This window comes from Aethalodelphis obliquidens, unplaced genomic scaffold (genome assembly GCF_003676395.1).
Source record: "Aethalodelphis obliquidens isolate GAN/ISIS:26980383/991018 unplaced genomic scaffold, ASM367639v1 scaffold1, whole genome shotgun sequence".
Lineage (NCBI taxonomy): Eukaryota > Metazoa > Chordata > Mammalia > Artiodactyla > Delphinidae > Aethalodelphis > Aethalodelphis obliquidens.
In genome coordinates this window covers 8,575,905-8,596,490 of record NW_020837945.1, presented here as the reverse complement: position 1 = coordinate 8,596,490, position 20,586 = coordinate 8,575,905, and the positions used below count along the sequence as shown (strand labels likewise).

At 50.3% G+C, this 20,586-nt stretch overlaps 1 protein-coding gene across 3 annotated transcripts in view; it reads left to right on the top strand.

The window, feature by feature from the left end:
* The window catches only part of SIM2 (SIM bHLH transcription factor 2), a 46,294-nt gene that overhangs the window by 13,927 nt on the left and 11,781 nt on the right, over positions 1–20,586 (top strand). For all 3 annotated transcript variants that reach the window (XM_027100134.1, XM_027100078.1, XM_027100177.1), the window contains 4 exons: positions 5,408–5,516; positions 8,820–8,905; positions 10,940–11,139; positions 15,655–15,761. In XM_027100134.1, the coding sequence (XP_026955935.1) occupies positions 5,408–5,516; positions 8,820–8,905; positions 10,940–11,139; positions 15,655–15,761 (502 nt within the window). The remainder of the gene's footprint in view (positions 1–5,407; positions 5,517–8,819; positions 8,906–10,939; positions 11,140–15,654; positions 15,762–20,586) is intronic.

Below are 20,586 nucleotides of genomic sequence, written 5' to 3'. Positions count from 1 at the left end.
TAATAATGTCACAAACAAGACGAAACATTTCACATACTTTAAAAATGGCTGGTCAAAAAAGAAAATGACTGGTCAAACGTACTTTAAAATTGATAGAGTCACCTTTACTGAATATTAAATTTAGATCTGAGCTCCCTAGCAGTCAAAGCAAAAAGGGAAATGCATTTTGTTGTATGGTTTTCATTGTCTGATACGGGCAGGCAGTTGACCTCTCTGCACCATAACTTAAATAAGAAAATAATGCCCGCTCTACTACTCTTTTAGGATCATAGTGAGAAACATACCAAGGGCCCATGTGATTTATAAACTATAGGGAGCTCCACAAAACCAGGCATTGTAAGTTTCATTAGAACTGTACTTCAAATAGCACAAAAGTCGCTTCAAATAGCATCCTTTGGTGGGCACATATTAGGGATAATTAGTCATGGGGAATGTTCTGGCACATCATAAGGCACTGTGCACATATCAGGACCTTCCAGTTCATTCTGTCAGGCTGCTCAGTCTGGCATTCTACATCTCTCTTTCGCTCTCTGTCATTTTTCTCTTTTCACATGGGAAATAAAAATCATTGTTTTTGAACACAATAATTAAGAATGACCAAAACATTGGATAGGTAACAAATATATCTCCTGTTCATGATAAACACCACGAAAGGAAATTTTTTTCTTTGGATTTTTGAATTTTATTTAATTTATTTTTTTATACAGCAGGTTCTTATTAGTTACCTATTTTATACATATTAGTGTACACATGTCAATCCCAATCTCCCAATTCATCCCACCACCCCACCACAGCTTTCCCCCCTTGGTGTCCATACATTTGTTCTCTACATCTGTGTCTCACTTTCTGCCCTGCAAACCGGTTCATCTGTACCATTTTTCTAGGTTCCACATATATGCATTAATATACGATATTTGTTTTTCTCTTTCTGACTTATTTCACTCTGTGTGACAGTCTCTAGATCCATCCACGTCTCTACAAATGACCAAGAAAGGAAATTTAAGCAGAATTGGAATTTAAATTATATTTCCTTTTGGTCCTAATGCAGACGTAAAACTTTGTATATCATAATTTTGTATTTTCCAAAAAAATTGTAAAGATGCCTTTTGTCTGTATGTTGCCAGGAGAAGTGTCAATTTAAAATAAGTCAAACTGCCTGTCCGTGTAGGACGGCTAATTTTTTTCTGATCTCCTGGCGGGACTATCTCACTATCAGTCTCCAGCTACAAAAACACTTTCACGCTGATGTCTGGGGAGTGTTTCATGGTGAACTGTTTAAATAAGCAACAACAAACTTTCCCCTCAAATCTGCCTCCTCTTCCCAGTTAACTCTGCAGAAGGAAACCTAGTCAGAATCACAATGTGTATTTTTTTCTGTCTTCTTAAATAGTAAAATAAGGTATTGAAAAGAATGTCAAATACCCAACTTCTGTTTAAAAAAATTTTTTTGCACCTTTTAGATTATTTTTACTAGTAGTAGTATAAGTCAGACAAACATATCAAACATGAAAACTTTAATTAAAATAGGCTTCAAGATTTTTTTTAATCACCGGAGATAAAAGTGTTAATAAAATTTTACCCACTAGTCAGAGTAACCTTTTAAACAGGTTTTCTGATGAATAAGGGCAGTAATAGCTTATATTTACGTAAGGCCCTTCTGTGTTCCAAGAACTTGCAATTATTCTCTATAACAATATCTCTAGGTAACGACATTTTTCACATTAATTCGGGGTTAAACTCTATGTTAGCAGCTCCTAGGGAACATAAGCTCCTAGATTTGCCATAATTGTGTGATAATTCATAGCAAACTGGTGGGTTTTTTTTTTTTTAATCTGCACTATCTAAATAACTTTCTGAACTATTTGAGAATATAAAAACGATTCTTTATGTGTTATAAGCCCATCCCAATTCAGGGCCTTTTATTGAACTTTTTTAAAAGCATGTATTGGAATAAGAAGTCTACTTCATATGGCAGAGTTTATTAATTCATTTTTGCTTTTAAATTAGTAAATGCAGCAATCCTGGCTGTCAGACTTTGGTACCAAAAAATGACAGGGAGAACCACAAAATGCTAATTGTCTCCTCAGCCCATAGTGCAAGTTGGGAAAAGAGTCAGCCATCTGCTTGAAAGTTCTATTTGGTGTGTGTGCACATTCATAATACAAAATAATCCATATAGACACACGTCTACTTGGAAGACGTAGAGTTTGGGAAGCACTTTTTATCCACCAAGTTTATTAAATGATTTAGTTTCATGGTTTTTTGGTTAACGTCATTAACTTATATTTGAAGAAGGAAAAAAGTCCTGCATACCTGTTGTGTGTTTCTTCAAACATTTTAAAGTATCCTTGTGGTTTAAATTTCCTTACGGAAGTCGCACATGGTATATAACATCTAGGTAACTAGTATACCTTCTCACATAATATAGATATGTATGAAATAGCTGTTCGCGAGATACATAAAGGAAAATGTAATATTTGAGAGTGTGGCCGGAAGCACAACTGTAAAAATAACCACGGTATTGTTTGGGGCCATAAGACCTAATCCTTTCACTTTTGAAATAAAGAGAAAGAACCAGCGTTTAATGTTTGTTGACATAACTTGAACCCTGAAACCCAAACCATCTTTTTTTAAAATGGTTAATTTACCATAGTCAGCAAAACACCCAAAGCAGAGGAATGTGTGTTTCCAGAGTACTGGGTGAGTTTCCCCTTCTGACCCAGAATATATCCATTTAGTGCTGTATTTATCATATGTAGTTTTCTTGGCAGGAAGAAAAGCTATTCAGCAAAACATAAAAAAGCTCTTAGTAGGAAAGCAATTCATTTTGTAGTTAGCTGGGTTTTACAGATACTAAAATATCACATTGAAGGTCTCTTTTAATAAGGTTGTTGTATGAGAGCTGGGGAGTTTTATAGCAACAACCATAATTTTTTTTTTTTTTTTTTTTGGTGAGGTAGTCACATTTCTTTCAACATTCAAAAGCACGAATAGATATGTCAATACAGGAAACACCATGTCAACCGTAATTTTAAGTCAAGGTCAGTGCTGTTTTATCATTCCAAAATTTGTCTTTAAAAACGTTTCCGTTACTTGAAGACTACTTTACTTGCTAGACAGCCTTAGAGGTTTATCACTAACCCGAGTATTCAGAAAATCAAGCCTTTTAATTCATGGACCTTCACTCTTCTCACTCTCCAAAGGCATGTGATGAGAATGGGATCTTTGGAAACAGATAAAGCTACTTTGGGATTAAAACGCAAATCGGATCCCTACGAGCCCAGATGCAAGTCTTTTTGCGAATGTACGAAGGTGTTTCTCTAAAAAGACATCAATTACTTTTTTCTCAAAGAGAACTTGGAGCAAACCAGAATTGTCATTTTTCTCTAAAAACCTGGGTAAGGGAGAAATGATAGGCCAACACGCACAAAAATTCTATTTTTTATTTTTTCGTTTTTAAAGTAAACCATTGAGATTGTGAATCAACTTAAACAATAGCTCCCTTATTTATTAGCCTCTATCCCTCCCCACCGGACAGCATCTCTAGGGCTGCCCTCAGGAAAAAGGAGATTGTCCGGTCCCCAATGGCTGACATAAGTGTTGCTGATTGATTTAAACTTTTTAAGGATTAACAGGACTGACTTGAAAGAAGGATATTTCGTTTTTATTCTTTTATTTTTAATGAAATCCTGTAGTAACTTTTTCCATAGACAGATATCCATTTGGGTCCTTAGCGAAGTGGCAGGCTGGGGAGGTAGAGAGGGAGCATTTCTGCAAGAGGATTCTCTCTGCTGCTCTGTGTAATATTGGGAAAAACATTCCATGAAAAATGCAGAAAATAGAACTGTGAAACCTGTTTTAGGGACAAGATTACTTAGCAGGCCAGAAACATAACTCGTTCTGAATTGAAAGGCAACTCACACATCTTAACACATTGGGAGAAGTGGCTGGGCAGAGTGGGACTGACTTCACCTCTCTGCGGCCCCCTGGTCCCGCGTAAAGAGATTATGGCCTTGACGCTGATTTGGAACGGTGGCTCCTGGGAGAACCTCTCCATTAAACGGCCTGGCTGGGGCTGCCCTGCTGTGTGAGACGGCACCGTCGGGGCTGCCCCTTTACCGAGGATTGAGTCTCTGCTCCGATTGACAGCAGCCAAAAAAACAGGCGACAAGACACACTTAAAAATAACAGCCTGGCTTTTGCTCTCTGATCTCGCCCTGTCCCCTGGGGGCGGGGCTGAGAAAGTCCCCAGACCCACCCAAGGCTCTGTGCTACGCCAAGGCAGTTCCTCACGCTCTCAGCATCTTCCTGAACTGGGCTGTGGGGCTCCCACTGGCTGCAGTAGGAGTACCATCACTGCCCCCACCTCCAGTACTCTAGGTGCGCTGACGCTGACTCACTGCCATTGTCTGCACTGTTGATCTCTGAAAAAGGATCCCCCCCCCCACTGCTCAGAAGGCTGCACCGTTGGTGGTAGTTTCTGGAACATTCTATGCCACTGCCCATCTTCCGATGGGTGAGGGGCCCAGGTCCTAAGAATCTCTGTCATCCCCTATCATGACACTTGTGTTTGGGAGAACAATCAAAAATTCTCAAGGTTAGGACCTGAGTCTCCGGGGACCTCTGTGGAAAGATCGTTAACTATGGTGCTTTCCTGGAAACGCCCATGCCTGCAAAGCAGGGTCCAGTCCAACAAGCACATGGCCTCTAGGCCTGCGTGCTGTCCTCTGTGGGGTGTGTCTGGAAGTAGGTGGTGTCCGAATGTCGGGGGAGCAGCCCCAAGGTCATGTGGCTCTCTGGAGTGACCCACAGCCTCCCAGAGGTCACTCAGCCACCCAGCCGCACCCAGGGGCGCGAGCCGTGGGGTTAGCACAGGCACGCTGGACCAGGTTTCTGCCCACGTGAAAGGCCCAGCAGGGTCCGAAGGAAAGGACCTTGCTGGGGGCGGGTCTTCCTCGAGCACAGGGTGTCCCCGAGGCTCCCGTGCTCAGCCTCCGTGGGCACGAGCTGTCGCAGGGACCCTGCTCTGGACGTGGCCACTGGCCTCCTGGCCACCAGTCCCCACAGGCAGCAGGTGAAGGACGGGGGTTGGCTCCGGTCTGATTTAAGCCGCCTCCCGTGTGAAGGATGCTCCCCAGGCCAGGAGGGTCCCCCGGTCCACAGTGCACCTTTTCCATACTTCACTCCTGCTCAGGACGCCCCCCTGGCCTTGTTGGGAGACAGCTGGGCGCTGACTGAGAAAAGGCAAACATTTCTGTGTGAGGGTAAGGTGTGGGCTGTGCACAGAGATCAAGGTCCTGTCTCTCCCTGGCAGGTGCGTACCTATAATACACCTTACACCTTCACCTCTCCACCTCCCCAAAGTCCTAGAGAAGATTCCTGACCCCTCCCTTCCTTTCCGCGGCAGGTGGAGCTCACGGGCAACAGCATTTATGAGTACATCCATCCTTCCGACCACGATGAGATGACTGCTGTCCTGACAGCCCACCAGCCTCTTCACCATCACCTGCTCCAAGGTATTTCCTCCAGACGAAAAGAAACCAGAATGAACACCGGACGATGCTCTTTGCTGTGACCCTAGGGCTTAGTTTCCCATGATGCCCAGCCAGGTCTCTCCAGCAAACATGCAGGGTCCACCAAGTGGGGATTTGTTTTTCTGCTTCTGTCCTTTAAAGCAAATACTGATACCCTTTCACGTGCCAGAGACTGTGAGAGGTGCACGGTAGGAGACAGAGAAAAGTGGTCCAAGGCTTCCACCCCAAGGTGCTCTCAGTTTAGAATGCCAGCGACACAGGTCTAGACCTGGGCCTCTTAACCAGAGCGTCCGAGGATAAAACTCGGGGCGGGGGGCATGAAATTGCACGGGGAAAATGACATCTTTCTTCCCTCTAGGTGAAATCTAGCACTTCCTTTGCTTGTAGATTGTAGACAGTAAGCCATCTCACTATCACAAGTACCTGTGGCTTTGCCTACAACAAGATTCACAGATATTTTCATGTCACCTTATGGTTGTTTCAGGTATTTAAACACATCGGTTACGCTCACCACTACTTTGAAATTTCAGGAGCTGAGAGTCTGCCAGGATCTTGTTATTTAATGTCTTAATAAAGTAGCACATGTATAACCACAGCACCGCTTGTTGGAATATTTTGATGTTTTTCAGTACAGCTGATCCCCTTTGTAATCTCATATATTTTATACTCTCAGAAACGTTATTCTGGGAGGGGATCTGCAGGTTTTGTGCCACAGCACGAGTCAGTTAAGAAGCCTTGGTCTAGACGGATGAGGCAGGTCTGTCTTGCTGACCTGGCTGCATTTGGCGACAGGAGTTTTCTCTTGACAGTCTCAACATTTAGCACGTATTGTTTTAAGCACCTGTTAGAACAGTTGTGGCATGGCTGTTTAGTAAGGGTGTGGAACATGTCTCCACACAAATGACTTCTTAATTTACAATTGCCATGTGTGCTAGGAAGACACAGAAGAACTTATTCCAGGGGCCCTGGCCTCGTAACTCCCTCTGATGGCCCAATGAGACCAACCAGTGTGCTGACCAAAGGGTCTCTTGTCTGCTTTGGACTATGGTATCCCAACTCGGCCAAAATCCCCTAGTGAGACAAAATGCCAAAGAAGAAGTGTCAAAAGTGATGAGAATGGGGTAGCCGGCCACAGAAAAAAAAAAAGGGTTCCATTCTTATTGCTTCCTCCTGAGATGGGTCATTCTGAGGCTAGGAGGAGAGAACACATAAAGCACACTCAGTTTTAAAACCCCTTGCAGGGCTTCCTTGGTGGTGCTGTGGTTGAGAGTCCGCCTGCCGATGCAGGGGACACGGGTTCGTGCCCTGGTCCAGGAAGATCTCACATGCCGCAAAAAAAAAAAAACAAAAAACAAAACCCTTGCAGATCCAGCTCTGTGGCCCCCATGTTCTAGCCCCAGAAATAGTCACCATGTGTCTACCAAGGAGGGAGACTGGTATGTTGCTTTCTGAAATGAGATGGGGGCTTAGTTGTAGCTATGGCCTGTGGTGCTTAAGTCCTTGGAAATGGTCCGGCTGCATACATGAACAGGAATACGACTCCGAAGAAATAATTCCCAACAAAATAAGGGCTAGGAGAGCACATTGCTTCCGAATCTAACGCTTTCACTTTGGGGTTGTTTAAAGTCGGACAAAGACAGCTGGAACCTTAGAGAATTCCTCAGAACACTGTGGGGGGTGTGTGTGTGTGTGTGTGTGTGTGTTTAATTGAAGTATAGTTGATTCACAATGTTCTATTAGTTTCAGGTGTTCAGCAAAATGATTCGGTTTTATATATATTCTTTGTCAGATTTTTTTCCACTATAGGCTTTTACAAGATATTGAATGTGTTGTTATTGTTTTAAAAAAGTTACAGTGTGTTAATTGCACGGGAGTGGGCTTTCTGCCAGTAGCTCCGGTTTCATTTTATCCTTCCGTGTCGTAGCCTTTAAAAAAGTGTTTAGAAAATGACAGCAAATGGGAGTATCGGGAGACCCGTCCAGTTTCCTGCAGGGTCCACGTCTAAGGTGGGCCAACAGTACAGGAGGAGAAGGTCTGGGAGACGTGGGGTCTCCCACTGACTCATTTCCACAGCCGAGTGTTCAGGCTCTGAGGTTCACAGCACCTGGTTTTCACCTCATCTGCAGAGTTGGTTTTCTGTGTCTGAACTGGCCTCCTTGTTTTATGGTAATTGTGTGAGAAGTGGGCCCTCCCCAGAACTGGATAGTTAATTACTGGGTGATGGTTTTTACACCTGAGTGTGCTCTTCTGGAAATGGGGTAGACAGGCCGCCATGTTAGAGGGAAGCCTTCTGCCTCCAGACCCCAGCTGTGCAGAGAAATTGTGGGTAAATATGGCAGCCCCTCCAACTAGGGGAGGGGGGCCTCTGAGGTGATGCCCTTATCTACATTGGGCAGTGCCCTCGGGGAGGGGCGGAAGGCCTTGCTTCCATTCCTAGCGGTAACCTTTCTTTAAAAATTAATTTATTAACCACCACCAAAGAGCTGTTTATTTAGAGTGGAATGACCTCGCTCTCACCCTGGGGCGAGGACAGTCTGCCATCCGTGCCCAGAGAGCTGGTGTCCGCTCACTAAAGCAGAGGGTGTTTCCTTGGGGGACGTTTGCGCTTGCAGTAGTGAGGTCGGAGATTCGTGTGTGAGGCCTGCGTCAGGAATGAAGGAAAGGCTTTGGGCCAGAGAAAGGGGCGGAGGGGGTGGGCGTCCATCCAGGGCTGTAACTGAGGGTGAAAGCTTTGATCTGGCCCAGTGGGTCTGCTGGGTCCTTTGCCCCATCCCACGATGCGGGGCAGTCTCGGTGCCCATGGCCGTGGGCGCACTGGCACAAGGGGCCCTGGGGCCGGCTCCCTCTGCCGGGGAAAGGCCTGCACTTCTGACTCTCAGTCAGTCAGAGGGGGGACATCAGATGCTTCTGGGCTTCCCAGCAGGCTCGACACCCGCCCAGGGCTGGCCAAGGCGATGCTCCTGGCACCAGGCCTCTCTGTGGCCACCATCAGGGGACCACGGCAGGTTGAGCGGGTCTGGGCTGCTGCGCACGGATCCTCACCTTGGCCCCAGGTTGGCATTTAGCAAGGTCTTGCTGTGGCCATGGTTCGGGCTACCCCTTTCTGGAGCACGTGGAAGCTGCGCCGGCTCCTGGCCACCGCCTCTCTGGTTGGGGTTCTGGGTGGACTGGGCCAAGGCCTCTGGCTGCCTGATCTGGTCCAGAGGGTTTATTGGGAGTGTTGGGATAAAGTCAGGGGAAGCATCGTGGGACAATTTGCCAATCTAACCTCATGCCTGCTTTCAGAGTATGAGATCGAGAGGTCGTTCTTTCTTCGAATGAAGTGTGTCTTGGCGAAGAGAAACGCCGGCCTGACCTGCAGCGGATACAAGGTACCGGGAGCCAAGGGCTTGCAGGCGGGAAGGGGGCAGCGGTGGGTCGGTGGGTCTTCGCCGTGCTTTGTGCTTTGCTTCACGTTCAGAAACGTCTGCAGACAGGAAGGCACCACTGCCTAATGTAGAACTTTCTAGGGACGCTACTCACGGCAAGTGTGAGAGCTGGAATCTTACAGGGATATTCCAGGCAGGCTGGATTTCGTTGTCTGAGGCCAGGAATCAATGGGGCTAAGGGTAGAATTTGACCTTGGCACCTTCAGGTTCTACATTGCACGCAGGGCAGTACTGCTGGAGCAGCAGCGCCTCGACTTCCTCCTGCCTCAGAAGAGAGAGGGTCATCAGCCCACCACTCTGGGGCTAGAGGTGGACGGGAGCCTTTTTGCGGGAGAATTTGCATAAAAGGAGGGAGGGGTGGGGTGAAGAGAGAGGGGAGGGTCCTGTGCCTTTGCCCTTTGTCCTGTCTTTCTGGAATGCCCCTCCCCCCTCCTACCCATCCCAGGGTCCGCCTTCCCTCAGCCTCTCTTCAGCCCTGCTCCTTTGAGCCTCAATGCCAGCTCTTCCCTTTGACCATTACCTCACTCTGTTTCATAGATTGGGAGATACTTTTCTTATTTGCTGTCCCAGACCCTAAACCTCAGAGGTGGAAGCCTCCAGCACCACCCTGCACCCTGTAGATATTCTTCTGGAGACTTGGGTCCTGAGATGTTTCTGACACTTACTAACCATCCAACTGTCTGATCTTAAGTAAAACACATCACCTACCTTGTCCTCAGTTTCCTCATCAGTAAAATGGGAGAATAGACTCCAAAGATTCTAAGATTTGTTCCAGCCCTCAAGACTGTGAGTGTATTCAGGAATCCTGAGGAAAGTTTTTGAAAAGAGGATTTAAGATGTTAGCTGTTCATCACTGCTGTTATGATGATCGTGATTCTTTCAAAGACTTTACTGGGCTTCCCTGGTGGTGCAGTGGTTGGGAGTCCACCTGCCTATGCAGGGGACACAGGTTCGTGCCCCGGTCCGGGAAGATCCCACATGCCGCGGAGCGGCTGGGCCCATGAACCATGGCCGCTGAGCCTGCGCGTCCAGAGCCTGTGCTCCGCAATGGGAGAGGCCACAACAGTGAGAGGCCCGCGTACCGCAAAAAAAAAAAAAAAAAATTTACTGACTGTAACTGGTGTAAATGCTTCAATATTGAAGCTTAGGGCTGTACAGATGTTTCCGTTTGATATTTGGAACACTATACATTTTCTCCTATATGGTTCTTGGCTATAACAATTAGAAGTGTTTCTATATAGCCACGCTGGATTTTTGTTTATTACAAGTGGATAAAATCTTGAATTATAAATAAAGTAAATAAAATAAAATAAGCATACGTTCAAAATGAGGACTTTTTTTAAAGGGAATTCCCTGGCGGTCCAGTGGTTAGGACTCCACACTCCCACTGCAGGGGGCACGGGTTCGATCCCTGGTCGGGGAACTAAGATCCCGCATGCCTCACAGCCGGAAAAAAAAAAAAAATGAGGACTTTTTTGATTGTACTGAAAGAACTCTTCATTTACTGGAGTGATACAGCTTGTCAAACTATTTAAATGTCAAGTTAGCAATTGCAAAATTCAATCTCATTGGGAGATGAGCTTTATAGTTACTGAAGTGAACATTATGGAACAAGTGCTCAGCTCCCCAAAATGCCATTGTTGTGCCCTCTAATTGCAATGGCCGTGAGTTAATTACGCATAAATGCATCATACAGCAGAGAGTCTTCACTTGTGGAGTTACTGGGCATAGTCAATTGCATAAGATAACTCTTTTATATTTCATGACGATATTGTTTCCTAAGAAAGAAGCATAGTTCATTTCTTCCGAGCAGTGAATCAGATGTCTGTCAGCATGTTCGCTGCACGGCTCAGTAGAGGCTGGGCTGGGGGAATATTCCAACCTGTTCCAGAAAAGAAGCAGGCCCAGAGCCAGGAGCGGTGGGTACCAGTCTGACCTCTGGGGTACCACCCGCTGACCCTGCCTGTGCTTTCCCAGGTCATACACTGCAGCGGCTACTTGAAGATCAGGCAGTATATGCTGGACATGTCCCTGTACGACTCATGCTACCAGATCGTGGGGCTGGTGGCCGTGGGCCAGTCACTGCCGCCCAGCGCCATCACTGAGATCAAGCTGCACAGCAACATGTTCATGTTCAGGGCCAGCCTCGATCTGAAGCTGATATTCCTGGATTCCAGGTGAGTTTGGCACCTGCTGCTGCAGAGTTCCGGAAGATTCTGATGGTGGAAACTGGCCCCTGAAAGCTACACTATTAAACCAACATGTAGCAAGTAATAAGCTGTACTAAGAATATGAATTAGAAAGAGATTTAGTGAAAGAATTAGTATCGACCTTAATCGTCCAGGAGTGGCTGGCCTCTCCAGCTTATAGGTACTTGTTTTATTTGTTTCTATTTTCATCGTCTCACTGGAGTTTGAACTGGAAATATGTGTTGTGGGCAAAGGTTAGCCTTTTGAAGATCCATGAGGTCAGGATTCTGCCTTGTGTCTCCGTCAAGTTGGTAGGACTTTAAAACAAACAGAAAGTCTCCACTCTGAGCGGTGTGTGTTACTGCGAGGGCTTCCAGCTCCAGCTGGCGGGAAGCCGAGCTCTGCGGTCCCTGCAGGGCTGAGGCAGCGAGCAGAGAGGGGGCCTTCTCTGGGGGGAAGGCTGGACCCACAGGTGCCCGTCGGCAGCTGGGCTGGGAGGGCACCTCCGGCTGACGGGGAGGGCGAGGCTGCAGGGTCCCCAGAACTGTCTCCCACTTGGCGAGGCCCAGCAATTTGAGAATCTCCTCTCAGAGAGAGGAGGGAGGGTGGACGAGGCAGAGGCACTGACCTGTCGTTTCACTGGGCCTGGGGAGGCGTCTGTGCGTCCCCCGAGGCAGGCTGCGGGCCTGCGGGGCCTCCCTGGGCTTCCATTTCCTTTGCCCATTTGGCTACTCACAAGGATGTTAGGAAAGATGAAGCTACGTCGTAGATGGGAAGCATTTGTAAAAGTGAAAAGCCTGATACACCTGCAAGGTGAGTCGTTGTGCCTCTTGGCCTTTAAGATTCCTCAACTGTACAGACGGAAACGAGTGTTCAGAGACCCAACTCCTGACTTTTGGTGTGTGGGTAGCTGAGCTTTCTGGGAGACAAGTTTTACACACACACACACACACACACACACACACACACACATTTTCCTGTATATCCTGAAGCTAGGATGTATTGATTTTTTTTCACTTTTTAAAAATTGTGGTAAAATATACATGACGTAAAATTGATCCTTTTACCCGTTTATGGAATAAAAATAAACTTACCTGGTTACGGATAAGAGGTGAAGACACTAGCCTAGCTCATCGTGAATGCATCTCAGAACCATTCAGAGGTAGAGAAATGACAAGGGTTGGCCTTACAGGGTCATCCTCACGCTCCCAGAAACTCCAAGCAAAGAGGAAATATAACCCCTTGGGGGAAAGATGCCGGCAGCTCTTGGGAGGGCCAGACGCTGGCAAGGGCTGTTTTCTTGCAGTAAAGACGGAGGCACCTGCAGGGAGGAGCTGGGAGGCTGGGAGCTGCTCCAGAGCCGGGCGTGGGGTAGGCCTTGCAGCACGCAGGGACAGAGAAGCTCTCTCCAGACTTAGGAGCCACTTCGAAAAGTGGACTGCAGGGGCTTCTTCCCTGGTGGCGCAGTGGTTGAGAGTCCGCCTGCCGATGCAGGGGACACGGGTTCGTGCCCCGGTCCGGGAAGATCCCACATGCCGCGGAGCGGCTGGGCCCGTGAGCCATGGCCGCTGAGCCTGCGCGTCCGGAGCCTGTGCTCCGCAGCGGGAGAGGCCACAGCAGTGAGAGGCCCGCGTACCGCAAAAAAAAAAAAAAAAAAGTGGACTGCAAGAAAATCTGACTGTCCATGTTCATTATTTTAGAAATTTGGGAGGATACGACGGGTTTCTCCCTTGTTTTATCTCCCAGTTTTTCTTTGACCATCCTGGGAAAAGCCTCTGAGGCTTGGTGAATCCTCTAGAAGAGGAAAGAGGGGCGTCTCCCCAGAGGAGAGATTTCAGGTCTTCTCGAGTTGTTTAATCCACACAGCTTTGAAACGTGAGGGGCAAATCTGGGAGCTTTACGGAGGAGGTTATGTGAGTTTAGCTCAGAGGCCAGCTTGCTCCTGAAGGGAGCCTCTGCTTCTGGGTGTAAGGGCCGTACCCCCGAGGTGAGTAGTAAAGCACGGTGGCCGTCTCGAGGAGGACTTCCTGTCTCTACAGAAGCCCGTGAAGTTCTACTAAGTACCAGGAAGCTCTTAGCAAAGCCTTGAGGTCTTTTCTGAACCCCCGTCATCTAGGAGGCCCTGAAGAATTCTTCACACTCTGGTCTGCAGTCGGTTGCAGCTCGATGGTCTTTGAAAGGCCACTGGGCTGGGGGACAGAACTGGCCCAGTGCCAGAGGGTCAGTAGAAAGGCCTGGCAGGGTGATGTCAACTCCCACATCCAAACCCCAGAAGCCACGGCAAGGGGTTGGCCTGAAGCCCAGCAGCCCCAAAGTCACAGGGGCCAGGGTGGGAGTCCTGGCAGGAGGGCCCAGCTGGTGCCCCCCCGCCAGCATAATCCCAGACAAAACTGAACTCGGCGTAACCTGAAATCTGGTTCATGGGGGTTTTGTGGTATTTCACTTTGAAACTGTAGCTGGTGCTTTTGCTAAGGATGGGTGAACCCGGCGATGTTTGGGGTTTGGCAAATCCCTCTGACAGGTCTTCAGACACTAGAAGGTTGGAAAAAAACAAGAGGGCAGCCTGCCAAACCCTTCCCTTCCCCTTTAATTTTTAAAGCCAGTGTGTACTTTGATGAGAAACTTAATACATGTGTTTCTGATTCATTTACACATTCGGGGCCGTTGTTCTGAAACTTTACGTCCAAAGGGTCTGGGAAGCCTCTTTCATCCCCACACCGTAGAGATGCCTGGTTTTCTTTTGGGGGGAAGCCAGACGTCTCAATTTTCCTGCCACACGGAGTTAGACTCCAGTGGGGCCTGAAGTTCTAGGTGGCCCTTGGACAGGTCCCCCGAGCCCTGAGAGGCTCTGGCCTGTGCAAATTCCCTTTCTACCCACCTCCAGCCCCAGCTCCTTCCTGCCCTGGAGGAACACCATGGAAATGTGTACACCAAATAGTGAGTGATTCCATGGAAATATGAGGCTCACAGAGATTTACGACCCAAAGCCTGTGCAGAGCTCCCCAGAAAGGGGAGTGGGTTAGGGAATGAAAGTGAGGTCAAGTTTCCCCATTTAATTTACAGCTAACATTTCAGATCTGGGCCAGCAGGGCCCCTAGGCCCTGTCACCCTCAGTCCCCACTGACTTCTCACCATGGCCTCACCTCCTTTGGAATCCCGTCTTGTCTCCACTTTCATCTGTTCTTGAATGTCTGTCACCAAGATGTTAGGGCCGCCTCCTCTGGGGGCGTGGCTCCCAGCACCGTTATCCGTGGCCTGGGAATAGGTACCACGGCCACATGCAATTTTCACCTACGGGTGGAGGGATCCAAATGCTAGCGATGATGGGTGCTGAGAGCCACTCTTCTTCAAAGAACTGAAGTGGGAAATGAATATGCCTGGGGCTTGATGAGAATAAAAAATGGGCAATGGTGAGTAAGCACAGGGAAAATGCTTCCATTTCCACAGCGAGCTCGATAAGCCTTGCCTTCAGTCACGACAGTTTGGGGTGTCATTATACTATTTTCTGGGGGAAAACAGTCCTCCACCGATAGGGGTCTTAAACGTCTCCCGTTACTCCCTAAATCTCATCTGCAGGAATCCCCCAATCATCATAGCATCATCCTGAGACGCACTGTGCCAGGTAACAGTGTCCAGTGTGGATGGAGGGTTACAGGTTCGCACACACAACAGGCAGGATGTGGAACCAACCCAAGTTTTCATCATCAGGTGAAAGGATGAAAAAAATGCTGCATCTACATAAAACAGAATATTCTGCAGCCATAAAAAAGGAATGACATCCTGGTAGATGCCCCAACATGGATGAACCTTGAAAACATGTTAAGTGAAAGAAGCCAGGCACAAAAGGTCAAATATTGCATCCCTCCACTCAGAGGAAATATCTAGAGGAGACAAATTACTAGAGATAGAACGTAGAAGAGAGGTTGCCAGGGACTTGGGGAGGGGGAAGTGGGGGGTTATTGTTTAATGGGTGCAGAGTTTCTGTTCGGGGTGATGAAAATGTTCTGGAAATGGAAGTGGTGATGGTCATACAAGTGAATTGTACACTTTAAAATGGTTAAAATGGTAAATTTTATGTCATGTATATTTTACCAGAATAATTTTTAAAACTTTCACACCGGACTTTCCCCCCCCAAAAACCCCAGCGAGTGGGCTCTGTCTCACCTTGGTAGCTCCTCCCAGTATCAGTATCAAGTCCACTCTCAAGCATCTTCTGATAGGCTTCACCTTGAAAAGGTATTGACCGTTTTGAGCCATCCCAAACCTTCCAGCCAGTGGCTTCAGAAGGACATTCCTGCTCATGACGAGTGCTGTGTCGTGCACTGGGCTGGAGCTCATAGACTTTCTTGTAAAAAAAAGATCATTCTCAGTTTCCAAAATCAACACTCTCTCCACCCACCCCCAAGCCTTTTAGCACTTGATTAGTTGGAAAAACCAATGTTAGTTTAAATGAAACGCAATCTGCAGGGCATTGTAATTCACGGAGCCACTGCCCTCCCCCAGGGTGACCGAGCTGACTGGGTACGAGCCACAGGACCTGATCGAGAAGACCCTGTACCATCACGTGCACGGCTGCGATGTCTTCCACCTGCGATATGCGCACCACCTCTGTGAGTACTGTGCTCACCCTGGCCAGGAGCCCTGGCAGCCTGGGAGGGAGCGCCGAGGACAGAGTGGGGGCAGCGTCCCTTGTGTGATGCCATGACTACCCATCAAGTACCCACGAATCTTAAACATCAAGTCTGTCTCCAGGTAGCCCTTGCTTCAGCACAGGCACTCACTGTCACTTCTCAACTGTCCAGTGAAACCCTGGCAGGTGTGGGATGATGTGGAAGTTGCTGGATTCTATTCAATAGATTATGGATTTGGAACCTAAATTTCTCTATGACGTCTGGATAGCAGTTGTGGATAATGACAACAGCAGTAGAAGAACTGATACTTACAGGGCCCTTACTAATGTCCGGCACTTGTTTGTTTAAGTGATTAAATCCATTACCAACCAAGTGAGGGAGGTTCTCATGTTCACGATCCTCCCTTTGCTGTTGAGGATGCCGAGGTTCAGAGAGGTTAAGCCACGTGCCTATGGTCACACAGCAAGGAGGTGACATAGCTGGGAGCTGAAACCAGTGAATTCGGCCTCCAACCGCTGTGCATCATTGGTTGGGAAGCTCAGGGAGACCACAGGTTTCTAGGATGGGAGAAGTCCACGTAGAAAGAGAAAACCAACAGTATTCCATTTGTCAACAGAGGAAGTTTGGGGAACATCTGGATGGGAGGGTGGAGGCGCTCGTCACTGAAATGGTGAAAGAAGTAACACTTTTCTTGTAGAACCAAATCGAGGCAGCAAATAACTGGGATGCAGTAGAATAGCTCATCTTCCCGCCGCCCAGCCCCCCCATGCTAATGGCCGGTCCAGGGGTGCTTGTTAACGGGGTACGGGGGGCTGGGGGAGCCAGATCTTCTGCAATGTGGCCCGGGTGGCACGTCCTCCTTCTTGCTGTGTGTTGACTAAGAGGCATCAGAGGACAAGATGCTGGTGTTGATTGCAGCTGGGCGACGGGTCCCAGGGCTGCTGGCTCCTCGGCCACGCCATCTGCCTGGCCGTTTGGTGACAACTGGGACTCAGTTAGCCCGACAGTTACTAGGGTATCGCTCTCCTCACGAGTCACTAAGGGCAGAAACCTGTGACAACCAGGAGGTTGGCTGGGCAGATGCCATCAGCTTTTTTCTGCTCCTTGTAATTCACAATAGCATGGAAAAGCCCCCGTGCATGCAAATACGTGGAGTTGTGAGCAGCTTTTTATGTCTTTTTTTAAAAAAATGGCCAAATCACGATCTCATGTAAACGTCCCTGACCTCCTCGAAGCCCAGCTTGGTAGGAAGCGGCTGCCTATTGTTTACAAGGGCTCAGTAGGGCAGGTCCCTGATACGGGAGCTAGAAGTCTTCCTTGTGTAAACGGGGCAGGAAGTGTCAATTACAGAATTAGGTCTTCGGGAGACCTGAAAGGCAGGGCGGGCGGTAGAGGGGAGCTGCTGGGAATGTGTGCTCTGGAGTAAGGGGGGTGGAAGAGGCACCTGCTGGAGGCTGTGCACCACGGAACAGTCTAGAGGAAAGGACAGGCAGTGGGGGGGGGGGGGGGGGGGGGGGGGGGGGAAGGGGGGGGGCGCCCAGCCACATGCTCCCCTGGAGCGGGGGGGGGGGGGGGGGGGGGGGCGCGGGCAGGGGAGCAAATGGGAGGGTTCACAGCTCCACACCTCCCTGCCACTGTCAGGGTGTCCGAGCCCTGGGGGTCCCAGCCCCGTCCCCTGAAGCAGGAGCACGGTGAGCCTCTCTCTCCAGCACAGGAGTTGAAAGCAAACCCTTGAATTACACGAAGGGAGAGTTATTTTTCAAAGCAGGGCTGAACTGTGGGAAAATAGCCTGTAAGCGCAGAGAAAGGAAGCTCACGGAACTAGTCTCTGTTTCAAATACCACTTTTCATCTCTCGCATTGCATGGCTAACAGAGGAGCACAGGGGTTTTCAGGGGGAACAAATTCAACTTGTGTTTTGGAAATGTAATGAAGCCCATGGTGGTGGCCAGTGGGAGGCTGCCGTGTCCCCGACATGGACCAGATGCTTTTCGCTTAGGAACCAGAGGGGCGCTGGGCCAGGTGGGCCAGGTGAGGCTGGGAGGAGGAGAGGCCTGTCTGTGGGTGGGACAGGCCATTGGGTGCTCAGGCCTTCAGTGGTCCTGACCACACGATGGGTCTTCAACTTGTCCACCAGGGGCCCCCGTCTTCCTGAGCTCATCCGACTTCCTAAACCTACCGGGGGGGTTTATTCGAGAGGTCTCCTGTGATTTACGCGATGAATTCGCCTCACTTCATTTGGAATTGGGGCTTTCCAGACTTTGCGATTATCGCGAGGTTCCTGAGAGGGAAGTGCACACGGCCTTCCAAGGGACACGCAGAAAAGGCGGAGGGTTTACACGCCAGAGGGAGCACGGCTTTGCCAGATGAGCTAGAATTGGTGAATCAAAGAAAACAGAAAATAGCAGTCTAGGCAATGACTGCTACTGTGCTGTGACTCTGACCTTCACCATGGCCGAGAAACCACCGCGGGGGCAGCAGGTGCAGAGCACAGGGCAGCGAGGCCGGGGGACGGCGGCCATGGCCTCGGATCCCACCCGTCTCCCCTCCGCCAGCTTCCCTGCCCCCCCCATGTCAACGAAAGCCGAGTGACAGCCAGAAACAGCTGGGGCCTCTACCCACGCGTCAGGTGGGAGTGGGTCTCCTGGAGCTCAGCCTCGGCTCCAGCCTTGGAACCGTCTCCAGACGTCCCTCAGGGCAGCCGACACGCTTCCCCGAACGTTACTTCGCCTCCAGAGCTGGACGAGGAAAGGGAAGACAGTCTGCAACCAGGGCAGGTGTTTGGAGGCGGGTCTTCAGGGCGTGCTGTTCGGGAGATTTTGAAATCTCTCTGTCCGGTGGTCCCTGCGGCCTCACTCTCCTTCCCGGGCTTCCCGTTCCTGCCTCTCCCCGTCCAGGGCTGCTTGGCATATCTTTAATTTCCTTGAAACACAGGAGCTGAGTCTGAGGTTCAAGGGCAGTGGTTTATTTGGACAGTGGCTGAAGCAGGGGCAGCGAATGGGAAGTGAGGTGCGGAAGGGAGGGAGCCATCGAAGGGGCGTGTCCGGCGGCTGCTGCCACAGGCCACCGGCCCGCAATCCGCCGGGGACCCTCGCAGGCCAGGCAGGACACCTGCCTCAGCTGTGGCACTGAGGAGAGAGGGAGTGGGGGTATTTATACACTCCAGGCATTGGCAGAGGCTGCTCTTCGGGTGTTGTACCCCTTATCTGCCAGGGGCTCGGCCAAAGAGCAGCCTCGGGGGGAAGTGGGGCCTCAGGGTGGAGGTGGGGCCTCAGGGTGGATGTGGGGACTCAGCGTGGAGATGGGGCCTCAGCGGGGAGGGGGGCCTGAGGCCAGGTTGGGGGGCCTGAGGCCAGGTGGGGGGAGCCTGGGCGGGAGGTGGGGCCTCTGGAAGTTTCTGGGGCGTCTGTGGTGGGGGGAGGGGTGTGAGGCGGCCAGTCCCGAGTGAAGGTCCACCTCTTCACTGCGTGTCCTCAGCTTCGTCCCCTCCCTGGCTCCGTGAGGCACCGTCCCTCCACAGGCTGCCCCTCGCCTGTCCTTGTGCACGTGGCTGTCCCCTCTCTGGGGGCCTGTTGCTCCCACTGTGCAGGGCCCCTGCTGGATGGCCGGAGTGTCGTCACACTGAAGCTCCCGCCCCGTGAGGGCTGAGGCGAGCCCCGCACCCTGTCCGGTTCTGTTTCCACCCCCGGGTCGGTGCCCAGGCGGGGCCGGCCTCTTGCTTCCGGGCAGTGCTCTCCCTCATGCTGCCCACGTGCTGTGCGGTCTGCCAGTCAGCGCAGGCTGCGGACGAAACGCTGCAGACCGGGCTTAAGGTCAGGAAGTCGGCAGGGCTGGTTTCTTCGCTCTCCTTGCTGTGTAGACGCCCGGCCTGTGTCCTCACGTGCTCTCCCTTCCGTGTGTGTCTGGGTTGCATTCTCCTCTTCTTCTAAGGACACAGTCATACTGGGTCAGGGCCCACCCACGTGGCTTCATTTCACCTGATCACCTCTTTGAAGGCCCCGTCACCAGACGCAGCCGTGTCCTGAGGTCCTGGGGTTGGGATGTGAACATGTGAATTTGAGGAGAGGACATAATTCAGCCTCGCCTGAGTGGTGGGCACGGTCCCGTCCCACCACTTAGCTGGACATCCCGGCTTGGGGAGGGCAGGTGAGGGGACCGAGAAGGTGGGACGCGTCCCTTCACAAGGTGACTTTTCGGTCCTGTTGCCGGCTGCTCTGGTGGCTCAGGGGCCCGGCCGAGCCTCCCGCCCTGCAGGCTCCCCTCTGGCGACTGGACCTCGAGTCCTTCAATCTGACCACAGCCGGAGCTGGCCTGGGGGCTGCCCCCGGGGCCTGGGCACCCACGCGGCTTTGACTGCTTCCCCTCCATGTACCACAGCCTAAGGCGGCCGCGGTGACCCACCCGCTGGGCCCCTCAGGCCTCCAAGGCCCCCAGGGAGCCTCCGGGTCCTGGGAAACGTACAGACCGACTGTCTTGGCAATTGATCAGGTAACTCGGCTCAGGAAGAAAACGAACAGTTGCCGACACCCAGGACCCCAGGAAGCTCGCTGTCCGGTTTGCCCGGGCCATGCTTTCTCCACACCGGTGTCCGAAACCCAGGAGCCAGGCGAAGGGCTCTGCTAGAGGCCTTATTGGACGTAACAAGTGATGGTTCTGCAGGACCGTGGTCAGCCATATGGTTTCCACACATTCTTCAAAACATTATCTTAACCGGCAGCAGGCGTCCACGAGGTCTGAAGAAATCTCAGCCCCGCAAGACAGGGAATCAACGCCTTCCAGAAAGTCAGCCGCGTGAACAGGAGCGG